The sequence below is a fragment of the Trichoderma virens genome, assembly GCF_000170995.1.
Source record: "Trichoderma virens Gv29-8 chromosome Unknown TRIVIscaffold_1, whole genome shotgun sequence".
NCBI lineage: Eukaryota > Fungi > Ascomycota > Sordariomycetes > Hypocreales > Hypocreaceae > Trichoderma > Trichoderma virens.
In genome coordinates, this window is record NW_014013748.1 from 976,394 (window position 1) to 997,089 (window position 20,696).

Below are 20,696 nucleotides of genomic sequence, written 5' to 3' on the forward strand. Positions count from 1 at the left end.
TTCCCGTTTAATTTGGCAGAGCACAGTGCAAAGGTATGACCAATCTGCTGTAGCTCCTAAAGACGACAAAGAGGCCCAGGGGCACGGTACTTGGTTAATGCTGTTAGTATTGCTGAAGGCGATTAAATCTGAATCCGACAAGCCCAATGCACTCCCATGTCCTTGTTTTTACGTAGTGCAGACGATCTGGCTTCTATAGAAGACATTTAGAATCTACCGTCATTCCGCCCAAGAGATTGGCTAGAAATAGTCTCTATGCTTAGCGAAGGCTTACTGACACAGAGTGATATAGCTATTGGTGAAGAAGTCCATCTTGGGGAACAAGAGGCACAATCGCTGTATAGTTGCCCACCTGTGGACATATGTTCCTCCTCCATAACGGCGTCTGTGAGCATTCTCATGTATAAGGCGGCTGGCTTGTAGTTCGTTGAAGGGGACATGCTAAGCGTTTATATAAGAGGAGCTATAAAGTTTGCCGCTGGACTTATGCGAAGCTGGCCATTGCCCCCCCCCAAAAAAAGTGAATTACTTAACTGACCAAACGTATTAGAGCATAAAGAGCGGGAGGCGGGAGGCTTCCCCAATTTCCCTGTTTTGTTGGATTCATCGCATTCTATTTCTCTTCCCTCGACGCCACTATGATCGGACTTTTCACACGTGACTAGGTACGCGAATTAGTAATCCATAATTTGTGGAGTGATGGTGAAAACTTCAAGCGACAGCCCGAACGATGAGACGCAAGTTGTTGACCGCAATGAGAATCCGGTGTCATTAAAGCTTTCTGCTAGATCCTTCACGGCGTTGTTTGTCTCTTAAAAAGATTCTATTTTTTTCCTTTATTTCCGTTTCTCTTTTCTTTTTTCCTTAAAATAATCATCCTCCCTAGTCTTTACGTGTAGTCTTGCGCCTGTAAACTCTATCCCAAGAGGCTGTGTGTTGGACGGCTGCCCGTTCAACCGGACCAACAACAACATCCAAATGTCAAACCTAGACGACTCAGCACCCGCTGACAGCTTTATTAGCAAGGAGGATGGCATAAAATACTGGGAAGGCATCAGCGCCGATGTCAATGGCATGCTGGGCGGTATCCCAGCTGTCCAGGGCTTTTATGGCATTTTGAGGATGGACCTGCAGGGCTCGCGTACCTTTTTAGCCAAGCTGGGTATCGGCAGCAAGAATGGTCGGCACAAGGTGATCAATGCGCTCGAGGGTGGAGCAGGGTCAGTGTCTCGTACATGTGTGTAAGCAGGCTCTAGAACTGATCGCTAACATCATTTGAGCCCTGTAGCATCGGGAGAGTAACAGAGGGCCTGCTGCTCAACATAGCTGAGCAGGTTGATGTCATTGAGCCCGTAGCCAAGTTTACTGCGGCGCTTCAGAGCAAGCCTGGGGTGCGAAACGTCTTCAACGTTGGTCTACAAGACTGGCAACCAACGGATGAGGTTCGGTATGATCTCGTCTGGGTGCAGTGGTGCGCGGGCCACTTGACTGACATTCAGCTGGTGGAATTTCTTGGCCGGTGTCGAGAGGTTCTGAGCCCGGATGGAGTTATCATTCTGAAGGAGAACATGAGCACAAGGGGATGCGATGTTTTTGACGAGGAGGACAGCAGTGTTACCAGGTGAGGCCTATGAAAGGCAAACATATTTTACTGGATGGCTAATTTTGCTGCAGGGAGGATACCAAGTTTCAGAGCCTCTTTGAGCAGGCCAACTTAAGAATCGCTGCAACGGAGCTGCAAAGGGGGTTTCCCGAGAGTCGGAATCTGAAACTTCTTCCAGTGCGAATGTATGCATTGAAGTCGAAGGCTTGAGGTGCATCGAGCGTTGTTAAGCCATTGAACCTTTGACACTGCATGGTAATTGGGAGCGAGGCGTTGAAACAATAATAGACGGAATTAAGAATCACGACTTGCAGAGAGGCGCACCTTCACTCGCACCTTTGGGATGCAACCAGGAAATGGCGGGAACATGACCACACACCACGCCATGCATACAGTACCTGACGGTTGATATGAAACATATATAAGCGCCTCTGCAATAGATGAAAGACAAGAGAGTGATGCTTGGGACAATATTGAAGAGAAGGGAGGCACTAGCTCAATCAACATATAGTATATTGGCTCCCATTACCTGTAATATCGGTGTCGTTTGTTGTGAGGCGGTAATCACATTATTTTCTGTATAGAACTGGTAGGAGAGCGCTTCAACATGGGCCGTATGAGTTTCGCTTTGTTACATTAGCTTTGAGATCACACATAATTATCCGTATTCGAAAAGAATATCTAGAAATAACTTGAAGAGACGCTAGAAATACACTTGCAGAATAGTTATTTCATAGCTGTCAACTTGAACCCTTCTCCGTATCTTTCATGGAATTCGGCGTGTCGACTGGCAGGCTCCCTACCAGCCGGCCCTGTTGTTGGAGTGCCGCCGCGCGCAGGCGGCTCATTGTCATACACGTTCTTGATTGTGACCGTCACCATGTCTCGCGATATCTGCCGCACAGTCTCGTCGTTCATGCGCCCGCCGATCTGCCTCGATCTCCATCCGAGACCACGATTTGTTCCATGAAGGGTCTTCTCGTCGGTGGTGACCATGACCTGGTGAGCGTCGCCAGTCGCATGGTTCTCTATGACGCTGGTTTCTTTCTCAAAATAAGAGCCCGCCTTGGATAGGATATTCATGGACTCAAAGGTAGACTCCCACTCATCCCTTAATCGGGCAATATCTGCTGCTTCCTCCGGGGTCGAGCTAGAGGCCTTCATCTTTTCTGTGAGCCGACTGAAAAGAAGCCTTTCATGCTCCCTCAGCTTCGCTGCCATGCGAGAAAGGCTGTGCTGACACTCTTGCAGGCCCTCGTTTGTGATTTTTTCGGATATAGAGGCCTTGTCGGTGCCGCCGCCGGTGCCTGCGGCAGGATATGTCGCATACTGGACTTGAAGTTGGCTGATATGCATAGAGAGCTGGGCGCAAATTGCTAGACTCTTCTCCGTGCTCAATTTCTCCTCCTTGATCTGCATCAGCTCAGTTGTGTCTGATACGGATTCCGACCCGCTTCTTCCCCCAAGCAAGGTGTCAAGCCTTTCATCTATCCTCTCGAGGCGGTCCTCCAAATCCTCCCTGGCGCTGCATAGGAGGTCATTATAGCCTTCTATGTTTTCAGATGTGATGGCTGATCTGCGCCTGCTCAGAATGTTAGAGTTAGATCCGTCACGCCATAGATTGGCGCAAGCAACGCAGGTACTTACAGGTTTGCGTCTGTGAGGGCTACCATGATGGTCATCTTGTAGCTGGCCAGCAGTCTCCTGAAGCCATCCATATCTTCTCCCATGTATCGCAGCCTTGCCCAATCTCGAACGCTGGCTCGAGCACCAGTAGATCTTGACGAGACCTTCTTTATCTGCTGCTCAAATGTTTGGCAGGCCTTGTCGCACTGTCGCAGAGGCATCTCGAGCGAAGAAAGGTCAATGTCCGTTGTCGCCTTGACTGTGTCGACCAGCGAACCCAGCACACCACTGAGGGCGCTTGCCTCCTCTGCGAGCTCGCGCACACGCTGCTGGTGAGATTGGTAGCTGTTGATTGTCTCATAGAGGGAAACGCTAGATTGGAAGGCAAATTGGCTCAACGCCAGCAGCCCAGATGCAATACCGATAGCTTCCGCCATTGTGTCCGTTATCTCAGTAGCAGCAAATAGTGATGTAAGATTGAGGGTATATCGAGAGCTATCTCCAGCCCGTGGAACATAGCCAGGAGATATATAATGGCCCAAGAGGCTCTTAGGCAACAGCTCGTCTCTGGTTAGGCGCCGGGCATGAGGCTCATCTCCATCTCTCTTCTGACTGGCAGTGGAAGCGCCAGGCTTAAGCGCCAGGAGAGCTGTCGAAATCCACTCTTGTGCGGAGGGATTGAAATGGGAAATCCGTGACGAAGATTGGCCCATTTGACTTTTAGTAATGGCCTCCAGACCTCGGGCTGGCGGCTGGCGGTGGCTTAGTCACATCCCCGCCCGTAGATCGTCTCCCGCAGGCGCTTGTATCTGTAGATAACTGTACCTGCAGGTAGAAGAACATGGTGAATCGCAACTACGGAGCTGTTAGTATGTCTTGATGAATTAGAAATATGTCGTTTTTCTCTTACGGAGACATGAGCCACTCAAATCTGTGACCAGCTACTGCGAAGAGAAAGGCCATTGGAACCGTGTCTTGGGTAAGTTCAATTGGTTCAACCAGAACTGAACAGAGTAGCAGAGATAATCTTGGGAGGGTGAACAGAGAGAAAAGCGTCAATAATAGCATCAATATGAAAACAAAACTTTCTAAAAAAATGAAAGATCATTAACAGCGAGGAAGAATTATTAAAGGCACGGCTCTTGACATCACGTGCCAAATCGCGCGGTAAGTACACCAGCTGCGCTGTGCTTCAGCCAAACTCGATGTCGTCACCCAAGCTTTTAAACGCATCATACATGTATATTTGCCATGAATATGTATGACCTTGAGTTCCTACACTGTTAATTCAGTGACAAGAAATCGGATAAGAAACCCATGTTTAGATAGGTACCAATCATGTACGACAATTACTGCCTAGGTTCATGTGGTGGGCACTAGGCGTAATCTCCCTGTATTGCGTCTACCTGGATTCATGAGCGTCTCATAGGCGCCAGACTGTCTTCAGTGTTTCGTCTCCTTATTAAATGCCTCCCATCAGACCCATCAGGCCCCTTGAAACTTTCGTTACTGTTGCGCTTCCATCCAGATGTATTCTTTATTTTGCTTCTTATCAGAGACCCAAAGGCTCTTCTCTCTGTTATGTTTTGCTTCGCTGTCGCCGCTGGATTCCACTCTTTCCATCGCGCTTCAAGCGATATCTGACTGTTCATATCGTGGAATGTTGATGACGAATATTGATGGCCTCGGTCTTGCAACATCCAATCACGGATCTCTTCTCCTTTGTAGCCATAAATAAATGCCAGCGATAGAACTGCTATCGTCATTGGTATTCCGGTTACCCAAAATATCTGTTGATTCCACTCTGAATTCCTCACATCAGCCGTATTCATGCCAAGGAAACTCGAAACAAATGACAACGGCAGGAAAAATAGCGTAACGACGGTAAAAACTCTGATCGCTTTTCCGTGGTCTTCTTCCATGATTTCAATGGTTTGCTTCACTTGATCTTTCAGTATCCATAATCTTGTCGCCAAGTTGTCAATTTCTCGCCGTCTTTCTATTAATTGGTGCAATTGAACATTGCCATACTGGACTTCTGCTCGGAATTCTCTAACTCGCGTCTCTGTAGTGTAACGAGAGGTGAGAGGGTCGATGAGGGTCAGAACATTATAGAGACAGCTCTCTTGGCTATCTACCAATTTATCCAGTGCTTGAAGCTCTTCTTCGAGGCTGTGTATATCTAAGAAGACTCGTTTTCGAGGTCGATTATTGGCTTGGAAATGAAGTCGAGATGTGTAATCTTTATAGAGTTGTAAAAGTGTATCCTTTACATAAGAGCGACCCGTAAAAGATGGCTGCAGCAGAGGCCTCTGGATCCCTGATATGAAGGCCAAGGCAAGAAATTGGACTCGAACAGTCTCAGCCTCAAGCATCTCGGAATGAGATCCAATACCAGATAGAAAGATGTCTTTCTTGGCATTTTCTAAGAGATCTATGATGCGCTCGTTCGCATCCATTTCTAGGGACAAGAGTTCATCAATCTTCCGATCGATTCGTTGAACCAGCGGAAAGTTCTCAAGCGAGCTTCCACCAACTAAACTTCGCCGCCGGTTGATGAGAGACAGCTGCTTGGACCGAAAGACGAACATTTTGACAATTTGTTGAAACGAGTGAGTAATACTCACCGACAAGGGCGGTGTTGGTGCTGCATCACCCGTTGAGGAGTCTCTTGTCGTCATATTGTGCAACTCTCTCACGTAGTTGCAGATATATGAAAGCTCCTCTATGAAATCTCCCATAATGCCCAAGAGTCCATCTCTTGAGCTTCGCATGGGGTATCCATCATGCCAAATGCGATGTAGCCATACATAGCAAGGGTCGTCATATGGCCTCTCAGAATTATTATGCTGGCAGTCAATGTGCTTTTCGTGTAAATGGTCCAGGGCATCTTTTGCCGATTGGTAAGGCTTTGCGGCCTTGCAATCTCCACAAACCAGATAATGTATCTTTCCTGATGCTGGCTTTCGTCTTTGGACATGTGATTTCTTAACTTGGCTTGAGAAATTTCGTATGATATAAGTGCATTCGGAATCGTGTTCCCTTTGGCTCTCTTCCCAAAGAAGTTGCTACCATGAATTAATGTCATTAGTCCAGCAAATTACGATGTAGAGAGGCGGTGAAGTTGCTCACTAGGCACATTATATCCACACAGCCCCAAAGCCGTTTCATTAAGGTATGTATCCTAGAACCGCCAGTGTTTGGTATAAATGACCATACAATCTGTTGGCTCATCCTAACCAATTGTTTTGCGAGTGCCTTGTCATGGCTTGTGAGACCTAAAGCCTGCGTTTGCTTACATCTTGTTTCTTCATTTGATCGTTGGCCTGGTGAGCTATTTGTTAGATTGAATGCGTCGACAAGTATAGTTTTAGTATCTCTTGCGGTGACTTCGGCGTTTGTCAGGTCATTACCTAAATTGGTGCTCAGTGCTTCCACACTTTCAACATTGTTCTTATCGCCAAGTTTGTTCATTGCTTCGGCTTGGTTTTCAGCAGAATGGAGGGTGAAGATGCTGGTCGTTCTCAAATCAATTGTTCCTGGAACACCCAACTTATTCGATTGACTGGATTCATCTTGACCAATATTCGAGCCCTTCTCCAAGCCTGCTTCGTAAAGGGATTCTTGTCTCATCAAGACATCATCCATAGTGAGTTCTGGTACTTTCGAATAGTACTTGCTAATAGGGTCGTCGGAAATCCGTTCATCAATTTGATCAAGAAGCTTAATAAGAATCTGCTCTGGAGTGTCGTGAGATGAGAATGTACTTGATATGCTGGTTTGTCTCCAGAAAAAGAACGGTACAGCTGTTTGTATAGGCAATGCATCTACCTTGGTTGCATTTGAACTTCCGTAGGGGGACATTTCTAGGTTGTCCTTGTCACTTGAGTTCCGTTCTTGAGGGTGAAAACGCACACCAGGTGGTGAAGAAGAAGAATTATGGAACAATCCTGGACTATCCCATCTCCATGGCCGTTGTCTCCTTGTACGGCTTCTTCCACGCGAATGGAAGGAATCGTCAGTTGAACTTGAGACAGAACGAGATCGTGAGTAAACCCCGTCATGTGAAACACCCTGTGGAAAGACGGCACTATTTCGAAGAATATCTCTTTTCTCTGGTGCATTTTCCCGATTCTCCAGTTCAGTCGAAATTATCGGATGAGAATTATCATTCTCATCCTTTAGCATCGCATCATCCGCCACGTTCAACTCGGTAGTTGTATCCGCCGCAGTAGCGCGAGCTAGACCGAGGTATGCATATACATCTACATTGTCTTCTTCAGAAGACTCCGACCCGTCCTCTACCTGGACTTTTTGATATGCTGTGGCAGGTTTTTTTGATTGGGTTGCAGATGTCTCAATATATTTGCTAGCCCCTTCATCACCCATTTGAATGCCGAAATTCTTGGTGGAGCTGATCCCATCTTCTGACAATAGCACATCTACGGTGTTTTCTTTTGATGTCTCATTTTTATCGTCATCATGCAAGTATGAAAAATTGTCTTCGAGGCTTGTGATGTCTTCTCCTCTCTCTTCAAAGTCGCTTGCAGGAGGCTGTTCTTTGTTAATTGAAGAATGGTCATACCTTGTTGGAGACCATGCGTGGCGGATATCATCATAGACATTACCGGAAGATGATGGCCGCCGGTGCTCTGATGGTGTAAATACGTTATACGGAGAGGTTTCATCTTCAATTGAGTCTTTTGCATCCTTATAAGCATTGTCAACATCTGGAGAATCGCGCTTGGAGGGAGATGTCCCGTCGGCCTCTGAATAACTTTCGTCACTGCTATCTATGGTTTTTATTGTAGCGGCGGATGGCGGATAAAAAACTGGGTTATTCGTTTCCGAGTAAGAATCTGTTTGCCCTCTAGGTCGTTGGTATTTCTCCTCAGTTGGCTCGTCGTACCATTGAGTATCAGTGGGAGACCTTGGATACCTTGCCCGTCCTGGTGTTGCGGCCCTTTTAGATACCGCTTTTCTTTCACTAGAAGACGAATCTTCATCATGTCTTCCATCATGATGTCGCAGTATGCTGGATTTTGAGTTGCGGCGATGGTCACGGCGTGCATAATCCAGCAACAAAAGCCTTTTAATGCCCGAGCGACTGCTTCTTCGACTAGAAACACTCGACGAGCGCGATACTGGAGTCTTTCTTTCAACAAGATAAAACTTGAGCAGGGATGGTCTCGTTGCTTTTGCGAGTTCAACCCATCTTTCCGCCGTTACAACTTCGTCTGCCCGGTCAACCAGCTCATAGTCCATGATGCTAATGAGATTACCATGAACAGTGAATATAACATGCCGAAAGAAATCCACCCATGTGGTCTTTGATGATATACTCATGCTGTGTTGAAAGCCATCGATATCAACAATCTCGATTCTTAACGGTTGCCTGAAGTAGTCGGTACGTTTCTCGATCGTGTCACCAAGCATGTCGTATGCAGGCCTGTCTGACATTGTAATCAAGATATCTGAACCTATCACAAGGCACCACAATTGATTGACAAACAAGGTATCATTTGGTTGACTGCCGACCGGCATCTTATGTATCACTTGATGCTTGCCCTGACTTGTGACGACATCAAATCCGTAAAGATTCTGTAGGAGCGTTCGAGGGTAGTATTCGTCTCTTTCATGAGATCCATGGTTATTTCTTGATGAAGCCAGCTCCACAAATGGGAAAGCAACAAACACAACGGGTTCCGTGGCCACAAAGCTGTGCGAATCATGAGGCGTGTGGCGGGTGCCCGCATAACGCAAAACCGAACCCGGCTCAATATACGCACCATTTTCAGACTCTCGGAAAAATGACCTTTCGACGGCCTCAAGTAGTAAAATGGCAACTCTTCGAATGTCTGCGTTAATTATTGGGCAGTCCATGACCAGTTTCTGCATCCTAATTAGTCAATGCATTGATACATAGTGAGTCAACACATTCCTACTTCCAGAACTTTGACGCTCATTGAAGAACGCTGAACATGGCTGGAAAACGAGTCAGTTTCTGGAGATTTATTTTAGAGACAGTATGTATACTTACAGCCACTTGGCTTGCACTACTGCCAAATTTTCATCGTCCCTGAGAGGGCCTTGTGGGCAGAAAATTGTAACTTTTCCTTGTCCCATCTCACTGATGGAATATTTAATTGAATATATTGATTCAAGACTTGTTGTGCCAATCTTTTTGTCGTAGCTTTTTTCTACTTTCCAAACTGAGTTTGATTCGGTGAGATTTGTGTAAAGCATGCTTTGTTCGTTATTAGTCGGGAGAGTCACCGTCCACGACAGTCCGGCCTCCTCGACTTGTTCAGCTTTTCCTCCATCATTTTCAATTGCTTCAACGAAACTGGGTATTTTTGGGGTGTTTTTCTCCGAAATGTATTCGTCACTCAGTCGAGATGGCGTTCGCAATGAGGTAGTTCTTGTGTCGTAAGATGCCGCAACGTCTGGGGCATCCGTCCCTGCTGGAAGAACCGCTACCGGCTCTTCTCCATAAAAAACTTCAAAGTCGTTGTCACTGATTTTGATGTCTCTGAGAGACGGACGAAATTCCCTTTCTGGGCTCAGTTGTATGTTGCTCGAAGTTCTCTCAAAAGAACTATTCGAGAAATCTCTGCGTCTTCGGTGCTGCTGATCAACATCCTGTCGACGGCGTGAGGAAGATGAATGGTCCATCATTCATTTCGGACATCATCTGTCACATCACCATATGAGACAGTTTCGGCTGTTTAGTTCCGGATAGAAAGTTCCTGGAACCAAATATGTAACCTAATAATATTCTGCGTACGGATGTGAACAGCCGGAATCAAAATCGCGGTGAGGCTAAATTTCAATAAGCAGGGATCATTAGAGACGTCTCTCCACTCTGGAGATGTATGTACCTATTGGCCAGTCCTTAGTTCAAGAGGCAATTGTTGACATATTAATTCCAGCTAGCGTGAGTTCGGTAGCAGAAACTGCAATGCCAGGTCGATGTCCGACAATACAGCGAGCGGGGATGACGGCCGTCCTTGCGAATCCTTGGAGGGGCTTATTAGGCTGCCATCAGCAAGATAATAGGACACGTGAGATCGCGCGTATATAGAAGTACATGTATGAGGTGTGCGGAGTAGAACTGCCCTAATAGCATAAGTTGTCGATTTGCACCAGACTTGAGAAATTTCGATCTCACAGTAATATTTTTCATTTTTCCAATTTGTAATCTTTTTTTTTTTTTTTTCGTTTTCTATTTTTCACTATGGAAGACGACGACCATTCTGATGAGGAGTTTTTCGAAAAATGTCCCCATTCACGATTTGATTGGAGTCGAATTGGTGCTGGTGCGGGGTTAGACACCATCATCAAGGAGGCCGATCAGTGCATCGAGTGCAATCTGTTACTACAAGCTGTAGCCAAAATCAAGCCTGGATGGATTGAAGCCAACAAAGGCAGTAAATGCCAGATATATGTCGAGAAGGGGAAAACATACACGATCAAACTCCTTCCACGACGAAGAGCCCGAGATCCAATCGTCTCATTTCAGTACATCCACCGATCAAAGGGTACGCTACGCATGATGTCTCCTTCTGCTTACGGAAGCTATGCATTGTAACTATTTCCTCTTGCCATTTATTGACTGCGTCTAGATGAACCCTTTTATGAACCGGAGGATCAACATTCTGACTATAAGGGTATCCTGCGAAGACCTCGGGCTCAGACGTTGGAAATTATCCCGGATTCATCTTCCAAGCCCGCTCTGGATCGCGCCTCTCAGTGGCTCTCACAATGCCTTGAACACGATGAGGCGTGCGAATTACCAAACACAGGGTTTATGCCTAGGCTACTTATCGATGTTGGTTCTCAGGATGACCCTAGAGAACCATTTCTCTATAAACCCACTGAGGTGGCACCATATGCATGTCTGAGCTACTGCTGGGGATCCGATACCGAAGGTGTCTTGCGAACAACTACAGAAAACTTAGAATCTCACTATGAATCTCTTCCATTCTCCAAGATGCCTCTTGGTATACAGGACGCCGTTACAGTCTGCCGCGGTCTCAATATTCGCAATCTGTGGGTGGACTCTCTATGCATCGTCCAGGATGATCCCATTGCTTGGCGCGAGGATGCGTCACAAATGGACCGCATATATCTACATTCTCGCCTTACAATCGCAGCTCTTGAGCCCGCAACTTGCAAATCACCATTTCTCGGCCTCCAGAAGTTTGCGCACCCTGCCTGGCAAAGCCGCTTTACAGCCGATGTCCCTCTCGAACCGAATGAACCGCCTCTTGAGATATTCATAAGGTTATGGCGTGAAGGAGATTCTGAGTACAATGAAGATTTCACAACAAGCTCCCTTGATAAGAGGGGATGGTGTCTTCAAGAAAGCCTACTTCCAACTCGTCGCTTATGCTTCAACGGGGATGAGATGGTTTGGCAGTGTCTTTGTCGGACAATATGTGAGTGTGGCCACATCTTGTGGAAAGCTCAGCCCCCTGGGTTTGGGCGTCTGGGAACACATCTCAAGTCGAAGCGTCTCAAAGCAGAGGTCGCCCTTTCCAACCCACAGCCGGCGCGGCCTCGTTATGAGGATTTTCACAGTTACGACTATGCTCGAAGTAACCATCTTTATCCACACAAGTCATATAGAAGATGGAGGGACATTGTGATGGAGTACACAGAGCGTCATCTCACCTTTAAAAAAGACAAGCTGAGCGCCGTCTCCGGGTTGGCTAAGCTAGTCCGTGAAATTCTGCCCGATGATCAACAAAGCCAAGGAGAGGGACATCCCGAAGAGTACCTGGCTGGTCTATGGAGAGGAGAATTTCATTATGAGCTTGCATGGATGGTGGCATCACCCATAGCAGAACCCAGCACGGCAGAGAATTTTGGCGTCCCAAGCTGGTCATGGGCATCTGTCAACGCTCCTGTAACTTATACGTTCGACAAGCCCATAGAGATCTGGAAGTACCAACCTTATCTTATAGAGTGCGTCAAGGTAGAAAGTGTTTCATGCCAGAGGGAACTTGCAAACGAGGAAACAAGTAATGTCATGAGTGGCGAGGCCGTCCTGACGGGTCTTGTATCTCGCGTGGAGCTGGCTGTAACCCTTGGGTCAGAAGGAAACTCAGAGGCATATGTGAGATCTTCAAATTTACACGCCTATAAAGTGGAGCTGGACCGACCGAGAAGTCTGACAGTCTTTTCTGAAGACCGTCAGGGGGCTTGCTGGAGGGAGGGTAAATGCCAGAACGGAGATGACTGTTGTAAGTGGATGATGGATGGACATGATGAGAATCTTATCTGCCTTGTGCTGTTTTCGTGGACTGCCCCCGTCTCGAAAAAGCACGATAATGGTGATCCATATCCGAATATGGGACCGGAGACTTGGTTCTTGGTGTTGAAGCAGTCTCGTTCGGTCGAGGGCGCTTTTGAGAGAATCGGCATCGGACGTTACTATCATAATATGAGTAAGAAATGCATGCTCTTTGCGGATGAAGAGTCTGCTACAGTGAAGATAGTTTAGACTATTTGGATGATAAGTATTAATAAAGATCTGTACATTTACAAGTTAACCAGCCCCGCCCTATACATGCAGCAACAATTAGCCGTGAAGGTAAGACATTGCCATGAGTTGATACCAGTGTGCTGACACCAGGCACAAGCCACAAGTGGAGCCAGGTTGCACCTCTGAAGTTTGGCGGAATCCCAGAACAGCGGTAACTTTACTCCGTAGCGTGCTGTACTATGATTGAAGACTAGACCAAGATTAGTTTAAAACTCATCCAGCGTTGGTTTGGGATCTTATTAGCGCATAACTCCTAATCACCACCCAACCAACGAGTTTTTGACAGCACATGATCTCAGAAAAGACAATTTTATCAAACCAAACGCGCAAAAAAAAGGTAGAAAGTTGTAAAACTAATTAAAACAAATGATGAGAAAGACGTCGTGATTCAGACCGAAAATGGCGATATGTAAGAACAGGTGCTACAAGATAGCATTCGAACAACAGCGCTATACACGTGCCATAGCCTTTGGCATGACCGCTGTTTTAATATTACCTCTTCCATCTTTACCCAGGCATATAATGTCCATTTGCAAGTTTATCCATAAGATACAGAAAATAACTTTATTTAACATCTATAGAATGCGAACTCTGGGCAAGTTTACCTGTAACTAGTCACTCTATTTATCGTTCCATTATGAGTAGCCATCCTCTATCATGGCAATTGTCGGTGTATCATTCCATAAGAATTGTCTCTTCTGTGGGCCTGCTCATTTTGTCGACTGCTGACTGCCAACAAGCACCATCACTTCTTCTGCCTACCTATTTAGCGAGGAGATTGGCGGAAAGTGAACTGGGCAAAATGCCTCGTTTTCTATTGGCTTAGGTGCCCGCATGGAACAAAATACGGCTGAATAGATTATGAAAACACCTACGCTTTCATAACCTCCCGAAAGAAAGAGCCAAAATCGCATTCAAGTCACGGACCCTTTAAAACATATGTTGGTACTTGCTCAATATCCACCCATCAAGGCCAATCACGCTACTTAAAATGCTACGGAAACACGCACGGTTAAGACGGAATGTAAGGTGATGTTAGGCAGAGGCACAAGATGAAAAGTCATGTTTTATCTCATCATATGCCCCTTCGGGATTAGCACACGGATATTAATTAATATCGCGGTGCGTGACTCTGTGCGAGGCTCAGTCGAGGTGCGGGCAACTGAACTTTCTACTATTCCGAAAACCAGAGGCTGGCCGGAAAGACGTCATTCTCTGGAGATTCCACCGTCCTGTTTCAAAACGTTAAGCCATCTATAATGCTTCTCTCCCTTGGCTAGGCGAAAAGATGGCCATGGCGACAAATTTCGCGACGACTGGCCGCCTCCAGGTGTTGCGAGAACCAGCTGATAACCCTCAGGACGGTGTCGAGTAGGGAAAATTTACTACCTGATCCAGCGCAGTGCGTTTACTTACTCTCGAATCTTAGCATTGTCCTCATTCCAGGCATAGGAACGACCTTGCCAGAAAATTGGCCGTTTGCCGATCAGGATTGGCTCACGAGTCTACCCGGATCTGGTGCTAGGGCTCGCATTCTCGCGTACGAATATGCTTCGCCATTTGTGGGCGCCAAGCCATCGTGGGAGTCGATTTTGATGCTAGGGTATGATCTTCTCCAACAATTACTTGACGCGCGATCACAAGCAAGCTATTATATGGTAAGTGAAGCCAGCTATATTCGACCACTGGGTTCCTTAATTTGTCAGTGGTGGACTCCTGATGCACATACTCTAGGTCGACACGAAACCAATTGTGGTAGTCTGTCACAGCTTAGGCGGTATTGTTGTCAAGCAAGCTTTGTGTGTTGCTAACAAGCAATTTCCTCGATACGGTTCGATTGTCAATGCTATAGCTGGAGTCATCTTCTTAAGCACTCCTCATCGCTATGGAGACAAGACCACGAGCTTGTCACGTTTTCGAGATGTATTGGAGGCAACTACAGGCAAAAGCTTAAAGATTCCGAGCGCGAATATTGAGCAAGAAGGTGCAATTTTGCTTGATCTCGCAGATCGATTTGAAGGAATTTCGTTTCGTACCCCCATACTATCAGTCTACGAGCTGCGTGAATCGAAAAATAGCTCGACGCCATTGCGCCCGAAGTATCAGCAGGTCAGAGTCTGAGCCTTTTACGACCTACAAATGTTAACTAAGAATTCTAGTTGGTCAACCGCGAAGCCTGTTCGACCCATGCCCCAATGGAGACTGTGATCGGGCTCAATCTCAACCATCACGACACGTGCTGCTTTACCAAGAGCGTTGGAGGCGAAGGCTTATCCGAATTCAACAAATTCATGTATGAGACTTTGCGTGATGCTGTGCAGCTCGTTGCAATCCGGCTTGAGGATCGTATGTGACCCAAATTTTACAGCCGAGTAGGAGAGTACTAATCGCCGCCAGAGGAATATCAGTATGCAACGATGAGCTCTTACTCGCCTACGATGAGTGAGATGCCCATTAAACGTAAGTTTATAACTACTGATTTACCAAATAGCCATACTGATGCTAATTAGTCGAGCAAATGGAACTCACCGAATGGCCTTCAAACAACGCAACTGAATGGCCGTCCAATAGAGCAACCGACGGAACATCTCTATCGGGCTTTGAACTGGTCCATCCTTTTACACCAAATCCCGAGTCTCGAAAAATCCTCCATTTGCCATGCTTCCTTCTCAACACACATACTTCAAATTCAGACTTCTGTGGCCGCGAGGACATCTTGGAGCGACTTGCGACCGAATTATTGCCTTCTAAAAACATCGTTACAGCATCAGGGACCGCTCTACGCCAATTTGCGCTTTGTGGATTTGGAGGAATTGGAAAGACTGAGATAGCTCGGGAGTTTGCCCGACGCCACAAAGAATCCTTTGATGCCGTATTCTGGGTCATGGCAGATGAGATTGCAAAGCTCGACCACCATTTCCAGCAAATCTCGTTAGCACTGGGGCTTGAAACTTCAGCCGAGTGTAAAAGTCAGGTAGTAAGCCGAGAGATTGTGAAAGGATGGCTCTCGAACCCTCGCAAGAATTTATCAGGGCCGGACGAGTTTGTTCAGCCTGGTCAAGTGAAATCGGAAGCGACCTGGCTGCTTATCTTCGACAACGCAGACGACCCAATGATTCTGGCTGATTACTGGCCACAAGGGAGCGGCTCCATTCTCATCACCAGCCGTGACCCATTAGCAAAGAGCATGTTTACGAGGAGACCTCTAGGTCTAGATCTCGGACCTTTGTCAGAACAAGACAGTATATTCCTATTCAATCATCTCACTACGGCTTCCAGCGAGTCAGAAGGTGATACAGCACGGAAAATTGCTGATGCACTTGGTGGAGTGCCTCTGGCCATCTCTCAGATGGCAGGTATTATCCGTCGTCAGGACCTTACCTTATCCGAATTTTTGGAGCTGTACGCGGACCATGAAGAGCATGCCAGCCTTTATGAGACAAAATTTGATACCAATTTGATCACGTATCGCCATTCCCTTTCCACTGTTTGGGCATTTGAGAAACTGAAACCTCAAGCTCGGCAATTGCTAGAGCTGATCTCATTTCTCGATCCGGATGTTATTGGGGAAGACTTGCTAATGGCGGCGTCTATGGAGCTGTTCTCTGACAGCGTACAGTTTAAGAAGAGCAATTACATGGAGGCTCGATCAGATCTCTTACAGTCATCTCTAGTCTACAGAGATAAGCAAAAGCAGCAGATATCAGTCCATCGCCTTGTTCAAGATGCAATTTTGACAACAATGGACATTGAAAAGAAACAATTCATGTTCGATCAAGTTGCCCGAATTCTTTGGGCTGACTGGCCATCGGCCATGCCCAAACCATCAAAGGAGCCAGAGCTACCCAAGCCCAAATCGACTGGTGGTAGATTGCATGTCGCGAGATGGCCTGTATGCGCATCAATTTACCCCCACGTTCTAAAGATGCATCAGCTTTGGGCAACGATGTCGGATCTTTCTGAAGCAACTAGTATGCTTTTCGCAAAGCTACTTGCTGAAGCTGCTTGGTACGTATCAATAAATATTCCAAGATGTTTTATTGTTGATATATAGCCTAACATTACCAGGTATCAAAAGGAGCGGGGACGAACAAAACATTTCGATGGCTTCTTCTCTACAGCCATCGGCATCTGCGAGTCGTCAACACATGCAGATCGAGATGCCCTACTGGCAGACATACACTTTTGCTTAGGAGCCATCGCCATGGATGCAAGCGATTTCAATGCAAGTCGAATTCAGAAGGAGCTCTCTCTCGAACTGGTCTCAAAAATTTGCAAAAATCTGGGAGCTCAAGATGAGAGGCTGTACCTCGCTCTCGCTGAACTGGGCATCTCGCGTATCCAGGATAAACGATATGAAGAAGGCGAAGCTGCTCTTAAAGAGGCTTTACGAATTCGCAAAGCTCTTGGCAACTACATTCCTCGGTCAGGAGAAGCCAACCTAAGTTGGGCTCTTCTCGCACAGGGCAAATTGGAGGAATGCAACACACTTCTTCTGGACAGTCTAGCAGGCAGAGAAAAGGCTTTAGGGAAGGACGATAGAGAATCTGTTCGAACTGGATTGATCCTCTACGCACTTGGCAACCTCCGCGCCGCTCAAAACAAATGGAATGAGAGTTTGGAATACCACCAGAGAGCATGGCGCCATATGCTTGCGACGGTGGGAGAACGAGATTTCTATACTGCAAATGTCTTCCACAAGCTGGCTGAGCACTTTATTCGCTTAGGTCAGAACGAAGAGGCCATGTAAGTTGCACAGTCTACAAATTGTGAGCCAATCGCTGGTTTCTAACATTTCTTAGCGCAATGATCAATAACGCGCTAGACATCTGGTCCGTAGATCCGTCAGCACACAAGAACGAGATTGCTCGAACGACCTTCCTCAAAGGCAAGTTATTTGAGGCAACGGGTAAGGCGCAGAAGGCTTCCATTGCTCTTAGAGTTGCTTGCCGCCTAAGAAAGGAGATTACCAAGGAAGATCGAGATGCAAAAAGTTTGACCACCAAGGATTTTGACGAAATTGTTGCTTTTTGGGCTCGCTGATGATACTCCCTTCTGTTGTTTGGTTAATTCTCGAAGAATGTGAGGAACGAGATGATTATAATCATATATTATCTGATTTTATTGGCAAGCGGATATGCACGCCCAAAATTGAATGAGGTTTACGCATCCAGTACTCCAGCGGTCCTTGCGAATTTACCTCGATATTAGTAGGGCGTTGAATGGCTACTCCACTTCAGAAGTCAAGTACTTGTCCAATTCTTGTATTAGACCACATAATTACACTGTATGGCTTGGATCTTTGTCGCTTCCCCCAGCAGCACTTCCTTTCCTATGATACAAAAGACCTTTCCAGAGCCTCGTCCAGCATCGTCTCAGGAACTGGTAATCCCAGAGATAAAAAATATAGGCAAAAAGCGTAATCGGGGCACACAAGACAAAAAACCACCAAAATCTCACCGCATTCTGCTGGAGCAGATCAATATTCATACCAAATAGACTGGAACTGAAATTGAGAGGGATAAAAAGCGTGGCAAGAATAGTAAGCTTCTTGACACGCTCCGACTGCTCAATAGCTTTTCGAGATTCCTCAATCGTAGCTTTGTTCATTGCCAGAGTTATGCCGCTGGTGCAAAGATTGGACAATTCAATGCAACGAATACGAAGTTCCTCATAGTCTTCTAAAACACCCTTTGTTGTGAAGGTGCCGTCGGAACTACTAGATCCAAAATTTCTGACTGTCTCTGGGTCTGATGCCTGCCGCCGTGTGCCAACTCCAAGACTTGGTGGCAGCGGACTTTCTGCTCTAGCTCTGCCAAATATCTGGTTACTTCTTTCGGCCAACTTGTTAAGTACAAGAGTACTATCTTTCAACTGCTGTGCATGTCGATTGAGAATGTTGGAAAAATATTGAAGAGTTCCCAGCGCATCGGTCGAAACACCTTCAACAATGGTATTTATCTGAATTTGTATTCTCGACTCGATAAGATTCAAAAATTGAACTTCGGAAAAGGCGGCGTGCGAAAATAACGGAATGCACATAGAAAGCGGATCTTGAGGGGCACGGCGGGCTAAATCGACAAGCGCGATCAACGAATCGTATTGTAGGGGTAGAATAGATGTACTTTGCTGAATCTGTGCTGAAACATTTGCATCTGGATCCAGACGATTTGTGGTCGTTCGAAATGCCATCTTAGGATGATGTTGAAGGACGGGAAGAGGCGTAGCTTTCGACTCGATGTGACTTGTCCATGGGCCGGGAGGGGATTTTTCCAAGGGTCTACCTTGGTCCATCCAGGCAATAACTATGTTCCCAACTTTGTAAATATTTTCTCGTCTCGTGGTGGTAAATAATATTGTTCCTTACCAGTCCACCCGCTTTCGGTTTTGGTGATACAGAGAGAGATCCATTGCTCAATCACAGAGAATGAAGAACAAACAGTGGAGTACTCTCGCACCAAAGAATCTCCACAGCACACTCGAGTAGAACCAAGTTGTTGTATCTTGTACGTTGCTAGTTCGGTAGATTGCTCTGAGCGCTGTGACTGGAGATCCTGTCCACCGAAATCGTCGCGATGAAGAAGTGTGTTGACACAAAGTCGAAACAGGTTTTTCGAAGAACTAGGAAGCGATGGAGTACTATACGCATGTCTGTCAATACTCGCGGACAGAAAATCCATGTGCCGCCTAAAGAACTCCGGGTCGATGCTATATTTGCTGCCAATTGCTGACACCCATGATGGTGATATAAAGCCACGAATAAAGACTATTTGCCCTGCGCCTCCCGGCGGAATGGATGTGACCGCGGAAAAGGCTTCATGTTCGTGCTGACTATACTGTTGCATATCCCATTTCCTTTCCCCACTGTTGTATACGATGACTAGATCATGGGGCTCTTCGGACTTGGAGGCGAATAGAGTGGCGTCATCCCTTGGATTTGCTGCTGAATGGAGGAGACTTCGGTCTTGTAGCATCCATTCTCCAATGTCGACGAAATTGTTTCCTGGGAAGACTGAGGTGCTTGAATATCTCCTCGAAAGCGAAATAATTGCTCGGGTATAGTTTTCGGGCGAAGCTATTGTAGAGTCAATAACTGTACCGCGTCTTGCAATCACTTCTATTCGGTGAGGACCTCACATGCAACCTTTCTGCGCTCCATGTCCTATTGGTTACCATTATACGCAAACTGGTTGGCATAGCACGCGTGTCTTGTGTTTCACACTATGTTGCGCAATAGTCAACGCGACAGAGAGTTGAAGAGCGCCGAACAGCTAGTCATGGTACGCGATCAAGACAGAAGCTGACACAGCACCTGGTCTTTATATATTAGCAGCACAGCTGAACGAGGCTGTATCCCTTGGCAACCCAGTCCTACGGCCAGCCGCCCATGGAGAAGCCCTTGTGCCGATGCATGTTGCCGTTATGGAAGCTCGGCATAATGAGTTGTCCTACTAGGGTTAACCATGCAGTACAGAGAGGGATCACAACCCATGTAAGTGTGTGTCCTGAAGAAACTGATGTGCTCTTCAACAAATGGAAAAGGCCGCGGATAAGCTGAAGCTGGCGGGGCAGAAGCAAACTTTCCAGACGCTATTCCTTATCCTGACGGGCGCTTGCTGTTGGCGACCCTCCAAAACACGCACTATCCAATCTAATTCCCCTGCGTTTGGTCCAAGGACTCTTGCTAGTGACATCGGCTGTGGCGCGATGGCGTCGGGCGCTAATATTGTGCTGGAATTCTGAGCTATCAATCTATCTGTGACCACGTGAGAGTGGCTCCTTTTAATTCTCAATAATATTAATGGAATATTGACTCGGGTCATTGCTTACATTGAGTATCATGATTGGTTGGCCGATACTAGAATCTTTCAAAAATGTGTCCTCTCAAGCCTGGCGCATTAACAAGAGCTACGCTCT

At 46.6% G+C, this 20,696-nt stretch overlaps 6 protein-coding genes across 6 annotated transcripts; 3 read left to right on the plus strand and 3 right to left on the minus strand.

Moving 5' to 3' along the window:
• Positions 1 to 978: 978 nt before the first annotated feature.
• On the plus strand, positions 979 to 1,813 carry TRIVIDRAFT_55237 (uncharacterized protein; the record flags this gene model as incomplete). The annotated part of the gene is made up of 3 exons (XM_014105776.1): positions 979 to 1,220; positions 1,289 to 1,621; positions 1,675 to 1,813. The coding sequence occupies 3 exons, from the start codon at positions 979 to 981 to the stop codon at positions 1,811 to 1,813; spliced, it is 714 nt and encodes a 237-aa protein (XP_013961251.1).
• Positions 1,814 to 2,247: 434 nt separating this feature from the next.
• Positions 2,248 to 3,697, minus strand: TRIVIDRAFT_211341 (uncharacterized protein; the record flags this gene model as incomplete). Its single annotated transcript, XM_014105777.1, has 2 exons — positions 2,248 to 3,185; positions 3,251 to 3,697. 2 exons carry the CDS (start codon positions 3,664 to 3,666, stop codon positions 2,330 to 2,332), a joined length of 1,272 nt encoding a protein of 423 aa, XP_013961252.1.
• Positions 3,698 to 4,641: 944 nt separating this feature from the next.
• On the minus strand, positions 4,642 to 9,904 carry TRIVIDRAFT_196917 (uncharacterized protein; the record flags this gene model as incomplete). Its single annotated transcript, XM_014105778.1, has 5 exons — positions 4,642 to 6,297; positions 6,529 to 6,563; positions 6,643 to 9,121; positions 9,175 to 9,214; positions 9,270 to 9,904. 5 exons carry the CDS (start codon positions 9,902 to 9,904, stop codon positions 4,642 to 4,644), a joined length of 4,845 nt encoding a protein of 1,614 aa, XP_013961253.1.
• A 562-nt stretch (positions 9,905 to 10,466) lies between these two features.
• Positions 10,467 to 12,737, plus strand: TRIVIDRAFT_187981 (uncharacterized protein; the record flags this gene model as incomplete). Its single annotated transcript, XM_014105779.1, has 3 exons — positions 10,467 to 10,770; positions 10,855 to 12,380; positions 12,483 to 12,737. 3 exons carry the CDS (start codon positions 10,467 to 10,469, stop codon positions 12,735 to 12,737), a joined length of 2,085 nt encoding a protein of 694 aa, XP_013961254.1.
• A 1,791-nt stretch (positions 12,738 to 14,528) lies between these two features.
• TRIVIDRAFT_141500 (uncharacterized protein) lies at positions 14,529 to 16,833 on the plus strand (the record flags this gene model as incomplete). Its single annotated transcript, XM_014105780.1, has 4 exons — positions 14,529 to 14,888; positions 14,939 to 15,125; positions 15,177 to 15,239; positions 15,290 to 16,833. Coding segments are annotated over 4 exons (2,154 nt in total), but the record flags the coding sequence as incomplete, so codon positions are not given.
• A 1,226-nt stretch (positions 16,834 to 18,059) lies between these two features.
• On the minus strand, positions 18,060 to 19,938 carry TRIVIDRAFT_211342 (uncharacterized protein; the record flags this gene model as incomplete). The annotated part of the gene is made up of 3 exons (XM_014105781.1): positions 18,060 to 19,084; positions 19,147 to 19,854; positions 19,917 to 19,938. The coding sequence occupies 3 exons, from the start codon at positions 19,936 to 19,938 to the stop codon at positions 18,060 to 18,062; spliced, it is 1,755 nt and encodes a 584-aa protein (XP_013961256.1).
• Positions 19,939 to 20,696: the final 758 nt, after the last annotated feature.